At 39.1% G+C, this 18,608-nt stretch overlaps 1 protein-coding gene across 2 annotated transcripts in view; it reads left to right on the top strand.

Moving 5' to 3' along the window:
- Positions 1 to 18,608, top strand: part of LSAMP (limbic system associated membrane protein) — a 641,967-nt gene that overhangs the window by 604,044 nt on the left and 19,315 nt on the right. The window contains exon 7 of one of the 2 annotated variants that reach the window (XM_027060893.2): positions 6,262 to 6,297. The exons of the other annotated variant lie outside the window; for it this stretch is intronic. Coding sequence (XP_026916694.1) covers positions 6,262 to 6,297 — 36 coding nt within the window. The remainder of the gene's footprint in view (positions 1 to 6,261; positions 6,298 to 18,608) is intronic. 2 annotated transcript variants of the gene reach the window in all.

Below are 18,608 nucleotides of genomic sequence, written 5' to 3'. Positions count from 1 at the left end.
GAAGATCCTCAGGCCAACTGAGGAGGACTCAGTTGTTTTAGTTTACTGGTGTTACTAGGAGAGCGCACCTTGGACCCTTGCCCTTTAGCAGCTGTTAACCTTCAGGTATCTGACCCCCTGCCTGATGGCTACAAGCATAGACACAAATGCCCCTGAGAAACGGATGGGTGAAATTAGGAGAAGACGATACATTTGGATTAGAGAAATGTTTATAAGGATAAGTAAAACAAACACAAGAGTTAGTTAGCACATGCTGGACCAGAAAGTTTATTTGGACTAAAAGACAAAGTCCAAAAACTTTACTAGTATGATTTTGGAATAACAGTCCACTAGGAATTTTTCTTCTGCACAGATTCAGTTGGAAAATCTAGAAATATTATGACTAAGAGAGATGTCTCTATCTTTCTTTATCTTAGATGAGCCTTCAAGGAAAAAAATATATATATATTATATGTATAATATATATATAATATATATATGAGAAAAATCAATTTAAGTGAGAGTTCTCTTAAGATGCAGTATTAAAGCCATTTTCTAACTGCTCAAGACCCAACTCTTTAAAAAAAAAAAAACACACCACAAACTATGCTAAATTTGGCCTTCAATTTCTCACCCATAACTGCCATTGACTTCAGTCTATAACAGTTTGATGGGATACAGCTATACAAGTGCTTAAGTTTAAAATTCATATGAATTTTAATATGAAGTTTAAAATTCATATTGCTGTTTACTTGTCTCCAAGGACCAAACATCAGTGTTCTTTACTTCAGCTAGAGGCACCAATATCTCAAAACACTTGAGAAGATAATTATTAAGAAATGTAGTTACCTGTTTCACTCTTGACATCAGGGATTCCGTAAGTGGGGGTGGTGGTGCAAACAGCCTCAACCCTGAATTTGGGATTCTGACATATCTAAGGTAACCTGGTTAAGTAGAACAACATACACTTAATACATTTTATAGGGGTTCGAAAAGAGAAAGTGGGACAACTGGATTAGTTAGAGAAAGTAAGCAACTATAATTTGCATTAAAGCATCCTCTCCTTGTATCCCATCCAGAGGAAGAAATGTGCTAATGATATATTTCAAATGATAAATAAAATGACACCTACTGACTGAGAGAGAGGAGGGTAAAGAGGATGGAAGGGTGGAATACTCCAGGAGGCATGGACTAGGTCAGAGATAATGGGGATACTGCTTGTCTGCTGGTGCCCATGGTAACCTCAAGGCCTTTCATACCCTTGCCCTATGCATCAAAGTCCATTTAAAGGACTCAACCCAGTAAAATTAAGAAATGCCAAGACAAGAATCTTAGAGAATTTCTGTTTGTAAGCTGGAGTCGCCTAATTATGCATGTGTATCGTAATCATAGTGTCCCGATGACTTCCCAGAAGCCACTTTCAATTACACGTTTGAGAAGTGCACAGCACAGTGATTAACGGGGCTCTACTTCCCCGCGGGCCCACACTGCCCTCCACAGAACACCCTCGCCCCCCCCCCCCCCCCCCAGGCACTAGCTCTGTGTTTAGCAGCATGTGCATCAGCCTGGAGTTCAGAGCTTATCTCCCACCTAATGGGGAAGTTAGGAGGCATAACGCTAAAAATTAGTGAACCTACTGCCTGCTTTCTTAGACCCAAGGCCTAAATGTGGATGGACATTTGGGGTTTGTTTTAATGTTCATTTTATTTTTGGGGGAGAGAGAGAGAGAGAAAGCTCAAGCAGGGGAGAGGAAGAGAGAGAGGGAGACACGGAATTCGAAGCAGGCTCCAGGCTCAGCGCTGTCAGCACAGACACAGAGCCCCGTGGGGGGCTCAAACTCAGGAGCCATGAGCCAGGAGATCATGATCTGAGCGGAAGTCGAATGCTTAACCGGCTGAGCCACCCAGGCGCCCCTAAAGGGGAAGCTGTGCTTCTTACATACGGGAAGGGCACTTCTGCCTAGGCCACGCCTCCATGACCATTTAGCTTTGGGAGGCGCATTGCTACATCCTTCATTCCTTGGGAATACAGCTGTACTGCAGCCTATTTCACACAGGCAAGAGAGAGGGAGGAGGTGGGTAAAGGGGAAAAAAAAGAAAGTACCTATGTGAACAGATTGCTCATTACTTAGACTCAAAGTAGATGGGTTTAATGGGTAGAAGGAAGACGCCGCTGGCAGCGGCACTTTTGCACAGAACGGGGTCAGGAGGGGAGCGAGGCCTGGGAGGGGAGGAGGGGAGCAAGGCTTGGGAGGGGAGGGGGGGCGGCTGCCACAACCCTGACAGCACTGTGTGGGCAGCGGGGTTGCTGTGCTGACCAGCCAGTCCAGAGCAGACCAGGCAGGTGGTGAGCTACTGCCCGCCAGAAAGAGGCAGCACGTAGAGCCGGAGCCCCTGAAGAGTTCGCGATGATCTGTCTTCATTGGTGCGTCAGCACATTTTCAGTGTCCACCACAGTGACACGTGCTGACTCTTTGCGCAGTGTCAGTTTGCGGTCACTGATCCATCTTGTCCTCCACCACATGCGTACATATACTGCTCCACTCTATTCAAATATTGATCTCCAAGGGGGTCAAAATAATTGAAGGAAAGTGCAAGAATACATTGTATTCCTAGTAATTTTTTCCTAAGCTAGTGGAAGCATTCTTTTCTCATTTGTTCTGTTCTCCACACATTCTAGCATTGTTTGTCAAGGATCTGTACCACCTCAGTCTGTATTATATCCAAGCTTAGATGTTTTTCTTCATCCTGGGCAAAGCGTTACATTGTATATGTTTTTTCTGAACACATTCATCCCATGGGACACTGTGTACAGGCAAAGATTCAGCCCCTTAGTCCTCGTCATCTATGGGGACATGCAGCGCCTAGAGGAAGACTTTGGCTTCTGTTGATGCCAAGAGAAGGTGCATTGTCAGTATATGTAACATAGCAGATTCTGCGTTTCCACACCGATGACTACAATGCACCCACAAGGGAAACCTATCTTGTTTCCATGTTTACGTTGAGTTACTTTTAAAGCAATGGATGGGGAGGGAGGATGGGGTGGTGATTTTAATGTAATCACTTCTGATGAAGTGAATGCTTACAAGGTGCTCTGAACATGTGCTAAACCCTTAACATACATGATCTCATTTAACTCTCAAATCCAGGCTCTAGATCAATGTGTTACCTAGATTGGTGTATGTGGAGAAAGTGTTAGGAGATGTATCTTTTGTAGTCTGGAAGTGAGGAGACATCTAATTTCTTTCTCCTTTTTTCACTTAATGAGGTCTCTCCATGACTAGATATTGTCATATCCCTCCCCACCTCACTGTTTCTGCCACCTCTCATTTCCATTTCCATTGACCCCCATGGAATGGGTCCACTGGAGTAGTTAGATCATTGGTTAATCTTTGGCACAGTGAGATTCCTAACTCATATTCCAGCCTCGTGGTCAGCTTTTGACCCTAGGAATATTCCCACATGTTAAAGAATACTCCTACTGATCAATTACCTTCTATTTTAGAGAAATGTATCGATTGGTAAAGTATTGAAGCTATTAAGTACAAAAAAAAAATTAAAAATGCAAAGAAATCTAGATTGAGCCATACCACATCAGTGTGTAGGAGGTTTTCAAATTCTCTTTTTATTTTAAAAGATAATTAACTTGTAAACCTATACTTGATTAAATCTCAAGTATTACCTAAGCAACCCAGCACTAGAGAGAGCCCTTAAAATGAGCGCCTCCCCCACTTGTTTAGAAACCATTTTAAGTTGTTATCTTGGGGGCCTGGAGTTTAAATATATACCACTTGATGAAGTTAGTTAAGACTTGGCAAAGCCTCTTAACCAGCTACTTCTAGATGCCACATAATAAAACAGTGTGAGCAGCCATTTGAGCACTACCCTCATGTAGTTTGAAACACCGGCTGCAAACTTTAAAAGGGCTCTCTGTGGCTACTATAGGAAATAGATGGGCACTGGGACTAGATTTAGTTTCAAGAATAGGCATGGAATATGCTGACTTCCAGAAAGTTTACCGAACATCTGCAATACCCATTGGAAAAGAAAACAAAATCATATCTGGGTTAACAAATTACCTCTCTATATACACCTTACAATCAGCTCTAGCCTTTGCCATTTAAGTGCTTTTATATCAGAGGTTTTCCTTGTGAAGTGTAATGCCCCCACTTAACAGTTTCTCATTGTTGTCCCAACAGAGTCAACCAATAACACACGTACATACACACACATATGCACACACACGTACATTTGGCAGATAAGAAACCAAAGATCAGAGTCAAGGGACTTACTAAGAGCCACAGCCTCTAGTTCTGGGGTCAGCCTTAGGGCTCTATTCCTCAAACCTTCCAAAATAGCTGCTTAGTGATGCTGACCTCCCCCAAATATTAGCAACCAAAAGACAAAGCACATTGCACCAAAGTTTCTGTCCTCCCCTACTTTTGATTATCAAAAGTCAAAGAATTTCTTCTTCATTTTAAGTGATGTCGCTTCACTTTACACTCGAACAAGAGCCTACAAACCATGGCAAAATTATAAAATGCAGCAGAGTGATGGGGGAGGAATAAGGATAAAAAGCTGGGACTGGGAAGTGTCTAAAGAATAAGTCAGTAGGGTGGAATTCAAGAATGAGAGTAACTAATGGGGCGTGATAGGGATAAGATGATGATAACAGGGTGGAGCTAAGATGATAATAACAAGCTGGGAACCAAGGAGGGTGGGTGAGATGATTTTAGCAATACAAATGGTCTTGTGGAAAGGAGGGCAGAGTGCATTTACCCAGCTGTGAACAGTGTGATGAGAAAATATTAAGCTGAGTCATTTAAACAGTCTGAATAATAATAGTGATAATAAAAAATAAAGTACAGTGGATAGAGTATAGTATCTATACAGTAGTCTCCAACTGCTACATAAATGTTGAAAGCAGTTTAGCTATTTAATTTCAAAGCTGAAAACTTAATACCAAATAACCAGTGGAGGTTTAAACCATTTTTCTACTTGACACTTGTGTAACTAAGACACAGTTGTTTGCCGCGCTACTATTGACCTGTTCTATCTTAATGCACTTAGCAAACTTTAGCATTTAAGTTACAACTTTCAGGCAAGCTAGAGAAAGGCTCACTCTACAAGGAGTCAGGGTTTCCTTGGCATCCAGATGTATTGAGTGTCCAAATTCCAGGCAAAATCTACTCTTTCTAGATATATGGTACAAGATGGCAGGCAGGTCAAATTTGAATATGCACATATGCTTTTCTCTTTATGGTTTTGGTTTTTGTTTACTTCAATTTATCAATTAGTCTTTATTTAACCAAATGGCTAGGAGGAATGTAAAGTGTGTGCTAATTATGTTGCATTATAGGGTTTAGGGGCAGTAGTAATGCATCCTAGTCCTAATACACCATTCTACCTTTCTGAAAGAGCCTCAGAGGAGGATTTAGAGTTAAACCTGGGGTTTTGATAAGATAAATACAGGATGCCTAAAGCCTGAGCTCTGTCAGCACATTCAACTTATGATCAGCAGCTTGGGGATGGGACTGTGAGGGACACATAAGCTCAAACCTATGTGTCCAAAAGAACACTTTTCTTACTCCACGGGATGTATCATCAAGTAAATTTGATTGGTTGATCAAATTTCAGGTGAGATTGTATTATTACAAGAGAGTGGTATTAAAGAAAAGACAGAATGAAATAATACCATGCCAATTTACTTATTTCCTTGGCATTACTCTCGCACTGGTATTAGAAGTGTGGAAATAAAAACCTGAGGGAAAAGTTGAATTAGTATTTCCCAAATAAATTTTCCACATACTTGGCTAAAGCTGATATGAGCTGTAGGGCTTAGGGAGAGGAAAGGAGTCCTTAGCTATCATGGGTCCATCTGTCCTGAGTTAAAGAGACCAGAACCAGGATGCGAAGATGCATGACTGACTGTGATCACTGCTAATTTAAATACCTTCAACCCAGCCCTCCAGAAAAATTGTAATTTTGGTAGTGAGGTTTTTTTCAGTGTAGGGTAGGATCCTGTTTGTAGGGTTACCACAATAAGATGTCGTTTCCTACTCTAATTTTTTTAAAGCTTTGGATTTAAAATTTTACCAATAACTTTCTGATAATTTAGTGTTGGCAGGAAGAACAGACAAATGCTTTATAGGAGATACTATCCTATAGGCATGGAAATTTATCTGCTCTATAATTATCTGAGTAGCTAAGCATGAGTAAGATATAAATATACAGATAGATCTATATAAACTCTCCATGATGCTTACTATTTTTTCCCCTTTAGAGCGTGTTTCACCCACAATCCCCCATCCCATTCAAGGTCAGTATGATTTTTATGACTGTAGTTCTGTTGCTGGGTCATTCTCCATCATCCATAATGTGCAAAACACACAAAGGGGGATACATATTCACAACATTCACATACAATAGAAACCTTTTTTTTTTCTTTAAACCTTCAAAAGAAAGTTGATCAATTGTCCCCACACCAGTTGATAGACATGTAACAGATTCTTTATCTGACTTAAGTAGGTGAGTAGCTGGGGAGATGCTAAGCTCAGAAAGCAATTCTCTCTTCAATTAATATGTGTCACAGGTAACTATGAACTCACATATTTGGAACACAGCCAGTTCAGTTCTGTAGCTCATAAAAATATGAATCCTCTAACTGACCACCCACACATTTGGAGGCTTATACAATCCGAATCTCAAGTCATTGGTATTACTTAAAAAATGAATTTATCTACTACTGCCAAAGTTTGAACTCAACCAGATTATAAGGACATTAACTTTTCTTAAAATTGTGGCCAGTGTGGGGGCTTTTCCTTTTAAACATAACTATTTTAGAAAGCACAAATGAAAAAATAAGGTAGTCATTCTGTATTCCTTTTCATAAAATTTTCTCCACACCCAAATTAAATTTTGCCTCCTACATCACATTTAGATGCAAGTTGCAGCCCCAGCCTTCTAGCTTAAGGCTATTTAAAGGCAAATTGGCAAATAAAATTAAAACAATACAAAAAAATCTGAAATGAAACCAACCTACCATTGAAATTAAATTCCAGAAAAGTGATTTGCAAATAACACTCAAAGACCTGAGAAAAAATGGAAAGTAGGGCATGCGGGGCCTCGTGTGGAAAAAATAAATCCAATTAAACAAGATTATTGTATACACTATAAAAGAAATGTGCTCAGAATTAAAGGTAGAAAGCTGCTGTTTTATAAGTTTGAAGACAGATCATGTTTCATTAACACTCATCCAAACTAAAAATTAGGCCAAAATTGGGTGAGGATATTCAGAGTGTCAATAACGTTATGTTTTGCATATGTATGTATTCACATATATGCAAACTTATTTTAATTATATTTGCAATGAGAATTGCAGGGTTTCAAGGATCAACTAGACAGCTTAATAAAAAAGTTGCTCTTAAATTTTAAGAAGAGTCCAAACTATTTATAGAAGAACTCTGTTGAATAAAATCCTTCCTTAAAACATTAATGAAATCTGTTTCTTATCCCAACTACTAAAAATAAGACTTAAAATGTGCCTGTTTTTTAGACTTGACATGAAACTTAGTGTTCATGGAAAATATCCCATTTTGAATTCCTGACATGACACAATTATTTTAAGACATTTATCTTCGAGTGTTGCTGCAGAGATTGACGCCATTTTATCATGTTGACATCTTGCAAATATCTTGATGTGACAAACACATACATACACATTTGTCCCAATGGATGATATCTTCAAAGAGGTCATGCTACATCCAAGACGAGCTTTGTAAACTGTCACTAAGCCTCTAGGTATCCTCTCTAGGAGCGGTTCTGCAGCCACAGACTCAAATATTTTATCTGATCATGCTTTATGATGTATATAACATGGAACAAAATGAAAGTCAGACACGATTAACAAAAGACAGCTGTTGGATATTGAAAAACAGTTGGGGCCAGGAATGAAGCAAGTTGAACTTGATATTTTCCCACAAACTGAATTGTTGATTGGAGAATGACCCTAGTTTGATTTTACATTGTAGATAGACAATAGATAGCTTCTTTAGATCCAATAGTTCTAGAGAATATAATTTATTTTACTACTAATACTTTGGGCTTCTGCTGGTAGAAATTGAAAAGCTGTTCATCGAGACTTGGGATAGCTGATGTGTGAGGTGGGTATGGAAAGATAATGCCCTTTAAGTTCCCTGTCTCTTACAAGGGCTTTAACTTGTAGAAATCAGCCCCTTTTCTCCTCTTCTGCCCAGGCAAGATGGCTACTCATGTGAAATGCAGTATCCCATGGGAAAAAATATTAATGTATAGGATCCTTAACTCTTTTTTATAGTGCCACTTAAGTACCAAAATATCTATGAAAAGCCTGCCTACCTCAGGTTGGTCATATCTATAACACAAAATACCTTTGTTTAATTAAATACTGTATATTGTCATCATCTAGGTACAATCCTACATTTCAGCCCTAAAGTGTTAATGTATCTATTAGCAGTTGGTTGATAGAAATGGCCAGAAGGATATGAAACCAATCAGTTTCCTTCAGCGGTTTTGAAAATATGAGAAAGTTCCAAAGGTCCTTTTTTGTCCACCCATCACAAAAAAAGAGAACTTTCTCTCCTATTTTCCGATAACAGAAATACATGTTTAATTTTAGCTGCTTCGTTGTTAATGTCTTTCATTGGAGGGTCTCCCCCACCCCCACTCTACATGGCTCATCAAGCTGACGGGGGATAAACATCAGAGTCACAGCAGGAATGCAGTCCTAAACCCCTTCAAGCTGTGATTAAACAAAAACAAGGCTCAATAAATCAAATGTATTTCTCTTGGGTTTCCTTCATCATATTGCTTGATTTTCTGCAGTGATAATAATAATACTGGAATTACACCGAAGGATAATTTGTATTGTCTGTGGCCAATCAGGAATTTTCAAATGTCCTTTCCTATTCTGCCACAAACAAAACAGAACAAAAAAAATCAGTGTGCTTCCCTGCTTCTTAATTTAAAAGATATATATAAATAAATAAGTGTTCCATCCTTGATCTGTTTCTGATAGGTGTTTTTTCCCATTAATTTTAATTTAGGTTTATTTATTCTGAAATGAGTCCTGAATTGCATATATTTGCATAACTACCCCTGACTATATCACTGCAGAAAATCCACTGAATTGTAAAATGAGAGAAGAGTCGGCTCTAAATGTCTGAGGGAACTTTTCTCACTTTGTTAGGCTCAGATCATTTCCTGAGGATTCTGAATACTGGGAAATGATAATACTGCTCGTCTCCTCCCCATAAGCTTTCTGGTGCATAACCTCTCAAGATGGAAGCTCACCTAGAGATGCCCTCACACTTAGAAGGACTGCAGGTTCAAAATAAAGTGACAAAACCAGCTTCCGAAAGTTAAAATGAAGTACAAGAAGAAAAAGGACAAGGACAAACTACCATTGTTTTACTTTTATCACCCTCAAGTGAGGAATCCCCTTGAGTGTGGGACTCCCTGGGCTCAATCAGCCCCTCCTTCTTCCATCACTGGTACTTTAAAAAAAAAATTAATAACCCTGGAATGTGTCTCACTTGCTTGCCTCCCATCTGATTATTTATCCCAAGTGAACAGCCTTTCCATTCACTAACCCCGTGTGGCTAGTGGGTTTGGGAAATGTCAAGATTATCTTCCAGGTTCAGGCTTTGCCCTGGGTTTGTTCACAGCTGCTTGCCATTCAGTTCCTGTTTTTCCATTGATAAAACACATTGCACATGGCTGGGTTTGCATAATTAATACAGCTGTCTAAAGCTTTCTCAGAAAACAAAACAAAACCCCCCAAAATTAAAGTTTAAAAAAAAATTAAAATCCAACCCACAAACAAACCAGGCTTGCAGAAATCTGAAGTCCACCTGGCATGTTTTCTCCCGAAGGGCAACTGGTGTTGTTCTGGGCAGGCCTGGCATCAGAACAGCCAGATTCCATCTCCAGTAGGAGGAGGCGATATACCTGCCCTCACTTGGCCCTCCCAGAAATGGGTTCTCAAGATCAGATGCCACTGGGATAGAAGGAAAACTGGGAGAAAAATCCTAAAACCACACCATGCTATAAAGATAACTGGACAATCCCTATAGCTTTATGTATCTTCTGTGGGATATTATCCCAGGTATCAATGAGAAATGTCTCTTTTTAGCTCTTCATTATAATAGCAGTTTCATCTCTAGTAATAATAATAATAATAACAACTAACATAGAAAGTGGGCTTCTCATGTACCGATAGAGTTCTGAGGGCTGTGGCATGTATTAACTCAATTAATCCCCACAATCCTAAGAAACTAACATGCACCATCTCCCAGAATTTTTAATCATCAAAGTACACCCAAATTCCAGTCTATGCCTCACAGCATCCAGGCACATATATAAATCTATGGTACATTATAAATAACCATTATGTATGCATTTGTGTTCATTAGGTATGTATCTGTCTAATGTATTTTAAACACTCATCTAGTTTATTTTATGTATTATAATGGTTATAATACATAATACTGTTACCTTAATATCCATACACTTTTACAAAGTCTATTTCCAGATATACTCAACACAGAGATGTATGCCCAACTCACACAGAGATTTATATGAAAGCATTCATCTTTAAAAAACATGAGCAGAGCTATCTGGCATCAGCACATCTAATTTCACACACTTATTCAGGCTGATTTACATACACACCTCTATTAATCATGGATAATTACTAGCATTGTTCTCTTTAATTCAGTTTTTCCAACTGTGAAATGGGAAAGAAATTATATCTTTCATGCCTACAAGCTCAGAGTGGTTTTTTAAATAATAAATAAAGGAGAGCTTCAAGTTCCCAGAAAGAGAGCATATTGAATTTAAAATAATCATACTCAGATGCACATACTTCTTATAATTTCTAGAAGTACTGATATTTAAAGACATACTTGTATCAGATTGCCTGGATATTAGCTAGCTACAAGTTCATTGTGGCTTCATTACAGTTTGACATATTACAAATTCTAGAGATTTCTGAAATGCCCACTGCTAACAAGTTTAAATATGGAAGTAACCCAAGGCCAAATAACAAACATTATTATTTTTCACCAATATCATAGTACACTTAGAGAAGCTTCACACTGCACGGTTCTCTATTGTCTGACATACATGCATGCACACGCACGTGCACACACACACACACATACACACTCTTAAACTTTCAGTGAGCGCCCATCATGCGTGTTACCACCTGTCAGACTGATCCAAAGTCATCACTCTAAAGAACCTATCCTTTTTTCTAGTCAAAAATGTCAAGCATGTCCCAAGGAGGGTTTTAATTTTTAAATACATCTCATACATCTCTCCTTTCCCATTAGCTGGTGGGGAAAAGGCCTTGCTGTTACTGATAGTACTTGGTAAGGGGTAACACAAGTTTACAGCAAAATCATGGGTCCTGACTAATACACACAAAGATAATTAAGAACTGACACTAATACCTGATGACCATGTCTGATTCCCTTACTGGAAGCAACAGGCTGATTTTCTTCAGTGGCTGGGAACCAAGTGGGATAGCTGTGTTGAAACCTCACCTAGAATCAGTACTTCTCTTGTCAACCCAGTGATTCAGACCCAGCTGTACCAGGCGCTTCTCTTTGTTGAATCCATTTCGGTGCCTTATTCTTCTCAGCTCTGTGTTCTTGCTTCTGTTCTGTTCCCTAAACAATACTGGTTCTCTCCCTGTTAAAATTTGCCAGCGAGAATAAACCTGAAATTTATTCACACTATTATTTAAATGTCCAACGGTGGCTTGGAAGTGTTACCTGTCTCAGAATTTACATTTAGCTTCAAGCTAAATGGCTAAAAATCCTACGGCGTCAGTTTAAAGGTAGGAGAAATTTTAGTGCTGGGACTCTTTTCTAATGCTTTTTCCTACTTCCCTAGTCTGTTTCTGCCTACACCAGTCTTGCCTGGTGATCTTCCTGTACTTAGGCTTTGCTGTGCTATGTAGATTTCTAGAGCCAGCAGGGATTTGACGATGAAAAAATTTTTTTGAAAATCCCAGCTCCCACTAAATTTTAATTTGATGGAAATATTTCTCTTCTATGAGCTTTATGGGGAAAAAAATCTTTCAAAGTAACAATTACATTTGGGGATTAAGTTTAAGTAATTGACAGTCTTGTCTTTTTAATTAAAAGGAATAAAGCTCCCTGAGAAGAGCTCAGTGAGATTTGCAGCGGAAAGTGTTGGCATCATGCCCCAAAGGGTGAGAAGACCAGGATCTGGAATGGACCGAAAATGCTGATGCAGGTCTCCCTGGTCTTTAGAGTGCATCCCCAACAGAGCATGCCCTGGCGTCTGCATCAGCGTGCCATTTAGCAGGAGGGTAGCGTTGTGTTGTGAGGAGCATTTCTGGGTGTAGCCAGGAAGAAGGTTCTTGCCCTGGGAGCTCTGCTCTAGGTTCAGAGACATTGTATGGAGCAAGAGTCCTTGAAGGAAGAAGTGGCACTGCTTAAAAAGAAAGAATACATACTCCTTCTGGAGTTCAATCATCATTAGAGTCTCAGCTCCTGACAAGTGTCCTATGATAGACCCCCAAAGTATAAACGTGAATTTTTGTCTGGCCCTTGGCTCTTTCATTCTTCTTTACCTGAAATTTGTATTCCTGCTCTCTGTATTTCATGGTTTTCTTTCTCTCTGTATTTTATACCATAGTCACCTCACTTTACATATATACTTTTTCTTTGACATCCTTCAAATAAAACCAAAGAAATGTTTTGATAGTATTAGCATTCACTTGTAAACCCTGGTTAGCAGCCATGCAAGCAAAGCCATTATCTCATCTATCTGGAGGACACATCTACTTCTGAAGAGGCAAGATACAAATTAACCTTAGTAACAACTTCCTGTATATAGTCACTCTGTCCTCACAGTGGTCTTTCATCATCACAAGTCATTTTTAGGTATTAAATTAAACAAGCACCTCAGTCAGGGGGAAAAAATCAGCCTAAGTGGTCCCACCTTATATCTCCCCTTGTATACTGCTGTGAGGAAACACACCTGCCAAGTAAGAACACAGCATGACATAATGAGTTTGGAATTCCAATTTAAGGTGTTCCTATGTACCCAGATGTATGATGGGAGTAGGCAGACCACTCACTAGGACTCCACCGAGAATTGTCAGCTTATATCCACCGCAAATCAGTGGGGGGGGAGAGACTTTACAAGTCATTTATCATGCTTCCTAATTGGACCCTGGGGAGCCCAGCACCACCATAGTTTATGGCACTGTTTTGCTTATTACCATGCTGATTGTAAAAGAAAATGCTTCCCACATCTCTGTAACACATATGTATGTTTTAACACCTAGGCATTACCACTAACAGAGTATCTTTACTATATATCACAGCTGTCAGTCCATTCTATTTTCTCTGCCCTACACTTGTAACAATGGTTCTAAATTAACCACTCACCTTCCAAACTTTGCAGTTCCAGTGGGACTTTTTTAACTGCCTAAGAGACATTGTTTGGGGCAAGAGTAGCATCCTGTGGTTTAAAAGAAATGAAATAGCTGTGTTCTGGTTAATTGTCCATCCTGTGTACCATTCAGTCCTCTTTCGGCCACACAGCACCAGGCCTTCCCAGCCATGTTCTCTGTCGGAAAGTTGCTTGGCCATTCTAAAGTGTTTTTCTTGATGATGTGTGTGGAGTTTGTATGACTTGGAAGCAAGGGATGTTTGGAGCACAGAAACAACTATAAAAATAAAGAGAACAAAAGAAAGAAAAAGAAAGAAAGAAAAAATCAAGCAGTAGCTTGCAGTTCTCTTTGTTGAACTGCAAGTTAGAAAGTAACTTGGGAGATGTGTTCCGTTTTCCTCGCCGGAGCTCCAGAACACAGGTAAGTTCATCGTGGAAAGGTGCTCAGTGTTGCAGTGCTAAAAAAAAAAAAAACAGAACAATCTCACTCACTGGAGGTTGGTCTTCCCTTAGAGTATCAACCCTCCCGTCCTAAGTCATTCAATTAATAGTGTGATTTGTTGTTCTCCACTTGGATGTACTCTCCACTTTCTTGTGCTTTTTACGGTTTCTTTTAGAGTTCGTGTTTTCTTTTTCTTGAGATTTCTTACCGTTAGGAACACAAGAAAGAGACTTCATTCTTGATGGCCAGTGCAAGTAATTTCTGGCCCAGCTTGTCTGACAATGGACAATATGTGGACCACACTATTCATTCACACAAAACAAAACAAAAAACCTAGTACTAGGGCAAACTCTGAGCTTGGTCTTGAGAATGACTGTGGAAAATAAGCAGGACACAGCCTCTGCACTAACAGAGCTTACAGACCAGATAGGACAGTGGATGAGGAGTTAAGCAATCATAAGAAAGGTTACTAAGTTTAGGATACCTGTATACCTGTATAGAGCACAGAAAAGGGAGCCTGGACTGGTCAGAGAAGGCTTCCAGGTGAAAGTGAAGTTTAAAAGGCAGAAAGGAGGAAAGAGAGGAGCAAACATTCCAGTACATACAAAAGTTTAGAATCCGGAGAGAGTTAAACAATATTAAGTCTAATTAATTTTTAAAATCTGAAAAATGACGTTTCCCTAATAGTTTCTTATTCCTTCTCATTTGCATCTGGCCTGTTTTAAAAAGAAAAGACATGTGACAAACCAGTGGGGTTTAAAGGCAAGAGAATTTGCATTTATACCTCTGTTATACTTTGAAGACAAGAAATATCTGTTGGCTTATTTGTACAGACATATACCAATACTGTATACTCTATGTATGGTAGGTAGCACTGTTCTGGGTGAGGTTTTTGGAAAAAAAAATACTGAGAGCCTATTTGGCAGAACATCTAGGGAAAACTTTGAGCCTCTCAACAGGGAGGTTTGATGGTAAATTTCAATTTTAGTTGTAGGAAGGGTCAGGTTGTAAGGGGCCATCAATATTTTCAAAGATCTGCTCCAGAACCTGGTGGTGATGTTATATTTGGAGTCAGTGATGCAGCAGGAGTATGAATCACTGAGGCATCCTGGCACTGTGAGTAATAAAGTCACTTGGCAAAGGTCCAAAGCACGACTGCCTTTACCAAGTCCTGAACTGTGATGCTTAGTGCCGTAGACATAGGTCCAAGGGATATAGGTCCAGAGCGTACCACGTTCTTTAATCCCTTATCTTATTTCCAAGAGCTTTGGTCCCCAAAACCTCACAAATTCATTTGTTATCTCAACATTCAAATTCTGCAGGCCAGTTACTTTGTTTTATGGTATTTGAATGGTTTTTTTTTTATTTTGAAACATACAAAATGAAAACACACATTACATGGATTAAAGACAGTCTTGAATCTTAGAATTTAAATCTAAAATGTATTCTAAAATGGATCTGCAATTCACAATTTAAGACTGGGAAATGAAAAGAGAGGAAGAAAACCAGAAAGAATGACAATCTCTAGAGACCTACGCAAACCTGTGCTTTTAATCCTTTTTAGCAAGTCAAATAAATGAAGGCACAAAAGGCTTTAAAATATACATAAAACGTATGTTTTTAAACATGGAAAATATAATCCACTTTGTACCAACAACTAAGCAGATTTGGGGTTGGGAGGTAGTTCTTTATTAAATGAGATGACTGGTCTTTAAATTCCAACAAGGGCAAAAGGCCAGAATTGTACCCACAGGTACAACAGGTGCATTCTAGATACAAGGGCAGAAGCAGTTGTTTCTTCTAGAAGGCAGAAACTGCCTGTCTGGCCCCAATACGTTACTGACAGCTGATTCAAATACATTTACCTGTGGAGTTTTTTTAATCTCATATGTTTTTTAGGTGGAGTGGCCCTGGGAAACCCCTTTATTAAACTTAGACCCTTGGGCATTCTCTAACATTTTAATTCATTGATTATAAAAATTTAAATTTCTCAGGCTATATAAGAAACCTGTAGGATTTGAGAAAGCTGACTTGCTATAACAGACTTAATGAAGCCCTCTGTGGTGGGAATGCTTGGCCAATCTGCACTTTCTATAACAATCCATATTGCCATTGAGCGGGGTCCATAGCAGTTAAAGTCAAATCGCGCACCTATACTACTCTACAGAGCAATTATATCAAGCCTACAGTCAGAAGGACCTCATAAACCCATATAAGGCATTTTTTTATTGCCTTGTCATTTCATGTTGTTAAGACTATATTCCTTATAGAAATTAGACATTACCTATCTTACCTTCTGTTTGGTTTTGCTCTATGATGCCAGCCAACTAAAAAAGAGAAAAAAAATTCAATCTCCTTGTTATAATGTCAACCCAAAGCCAACTATTATTTTCTTTTCCCCAGATTTCGAGGTTTCTCTTTTAATGCAATTCTTTGCTTTTATAAATAATTTTCTATTCTGATAATAAGTGTTAGGCATTCTCATTATGGAAGGTTTTGAAAATATATGAAACTATAGAGAAGAAAATAAAGATTACATATATCTCTCTCCTCAGAGATAATATCATTAATATGATACAGACAAATGTTTCATCTGAGGTGTGAGCTGTCAGTAGACTATAAAATGTTTAAGTTAAAACACCTAGGCCATTCTCTGTTTTCTGTCCTTTCTGAGGCTGAGTGTGTTTCTTGACTTGCTCAAGCTCACAGCGTGGGCAGGCTCAGGACCAGCCCTCCTGCCCGGGGCCAGGGCTGTCTCCACAGCTGCCAGCTCACTCACATCTCTTCCAGATCCAAGTCCACCCTGACTCGTCCTATAAGAAATTTCCTTTGTGTCACCTCCAGGATTTCCAGTAATAGCCCCCCCCCTTCCAGATATGGGAGCGCTTACCAATTCTGTCTCTAAATTGGTGTAGTAATATTCCCCTTTTATAAATTTGTCTTTTTTAATGTAATAACCTTTAAAAAAATTTCTGATCCTCTTTACTGTAGAACGTTTGGTTATAGAGAATTGTTCACTAATTGATGAGAATAAAAAATGACTCTCAAATATTTTATTCACATTATACAATTAGAAATTACATCAGCCTTCATTTGGTTTGGGTTTGTGTATTCATTTAACAAGGAGTTATTACCCTATGTCCAGGGTGGCAAATATTCTGCTCCAACATTTAGGGCTCCGACTCACTCCTAAATAGCACCAAACATGTGAGGTCCATTTCTGTTCAAATGTGAAGAGGAAAGCCCTTACAAGTATTTGAAAGTAAAGTGTAGGATTCCTTTCATGACCTGAAGCTAGTTAAGGGAAGCCATCTTCCTTTCTCAAATACTGATGACATACTAAAACTCCCTAGTTTCCAGCTAGTTTGATATGTTCTCTTAGTAGTTAGGATAATAGTCCACCTATGAACTAAGAAAACAGGAATCGGGATGCCTGGCTGGCTCAGTCAGTACAGCATATGACTCTTGATCTCAGGATCATGAGTTCAAGCCCCACATTGGGTGTAGAGCTTATTTAAAAAATGAACAAATAAAAAAAAAAATGGGAATAGCCTTAAGGCTGAGGTTTAGCCCTGTTTCTCTATTTTGGCCTTTCCCCCTGAACTACACCCAGAATCATTGCTGTGGTTCTCAGAGAACATCACTCCAGAGGTATTAGGCATGAAGGGTTGTACAACATGAATACAGTAAGTGGGAAATAATCAAAAACTCCAACAACCTAAACAGAAATCACAGGCATATCTTTTTCTATGTCAAAAAAAAAATAATAATAATACTTGCAAGTAGATGCTGCTGTTGCCTAAAGCCTCTGAGCGGAGAAACCTGCGAGAAAGAAATTAATAACTGTCTAAGCTTGAAAGTGTATTTGAAAATTGAATTAATAAACATCCCCTTTTTAAGCCACTATAATAATAAGGGTTTTGTTTTTCAAAACAGTGACAAAAAGTAAAAGAGCGCATAAAGCATAAGTGCCCATCGAGGAACCTTATAAGTGTTATGCTTCAGGTGTTCAGCATCAGTGAAGGAAGATGAGACAGTGCATCGAATCTTCTTCACTTCTTTTATTAAATCCCTTAAGGATTTTAACCCCATGTCTCTCTCACTTTCTCCAGGCAACTGGAGGGCAAGATCCCCATTGAATTTGGACCTTCCCTGTCTCCTGAACATACAGTCTTACTAGATGGCCCAGAATGGTGGGGAACCAGGGGTGGGGGAGGGCAATTAATCATTTTACATCTTCAAACTCATATGTCATTTTCAAAACCTAAGGCATATCAGATGGCTGGCCTTCTACAAAGAGTTGTGCACAGCAGAGGAGAGAATGTTTCCTTGTTCAAATGGCTGTGGCAGGTTAAAAAGTGAGCCATTTATGTTCAAGTAATCATGGAATTAGAACAACCGCACAAACAACATAGACCTCCAAAGCTCTGTATATCCTACACATGGCTGGGAATGAATGAGTGCTTAGAAGCAGCGGGTTCGAGGTAAGTGGTTAAGAGTCCAGAGAGTCAAAGCACTGAAAATCAATTCTTCCCTTTATGGATTGGTAGTACCCTCATCTTCTCTTCCAGATAGAACTCAAAGAAGGAAAAATGCCAAAGTCGTTCATAAACACAGACTTGTACATTACCTAGGACAATAAGGGATTTTTCCAAAGTATAAACTCTAGAGTTTCCAATGACACATCTCTCTCACCTTCATATCACTGACTTCAATTC

Source organism: Acinonyx jubatus, chromosome C2, assembly GCF_027475565.1.
Source record: "Acinonyx jubatus isolate Ajub_Pintada_27869175 chromosome C2, VMU_Ajub_asm_v1.0, whole genome shotgun sequence".
NCBI lineage: Eukaryota > Metazoa > Chordata > Mammalia > Carnivora > Felidae > Acinonyx > Acinonyx jubatus.
This window is presented reverse-complemented; position numbering and strand designations above follow the sequence as displayed.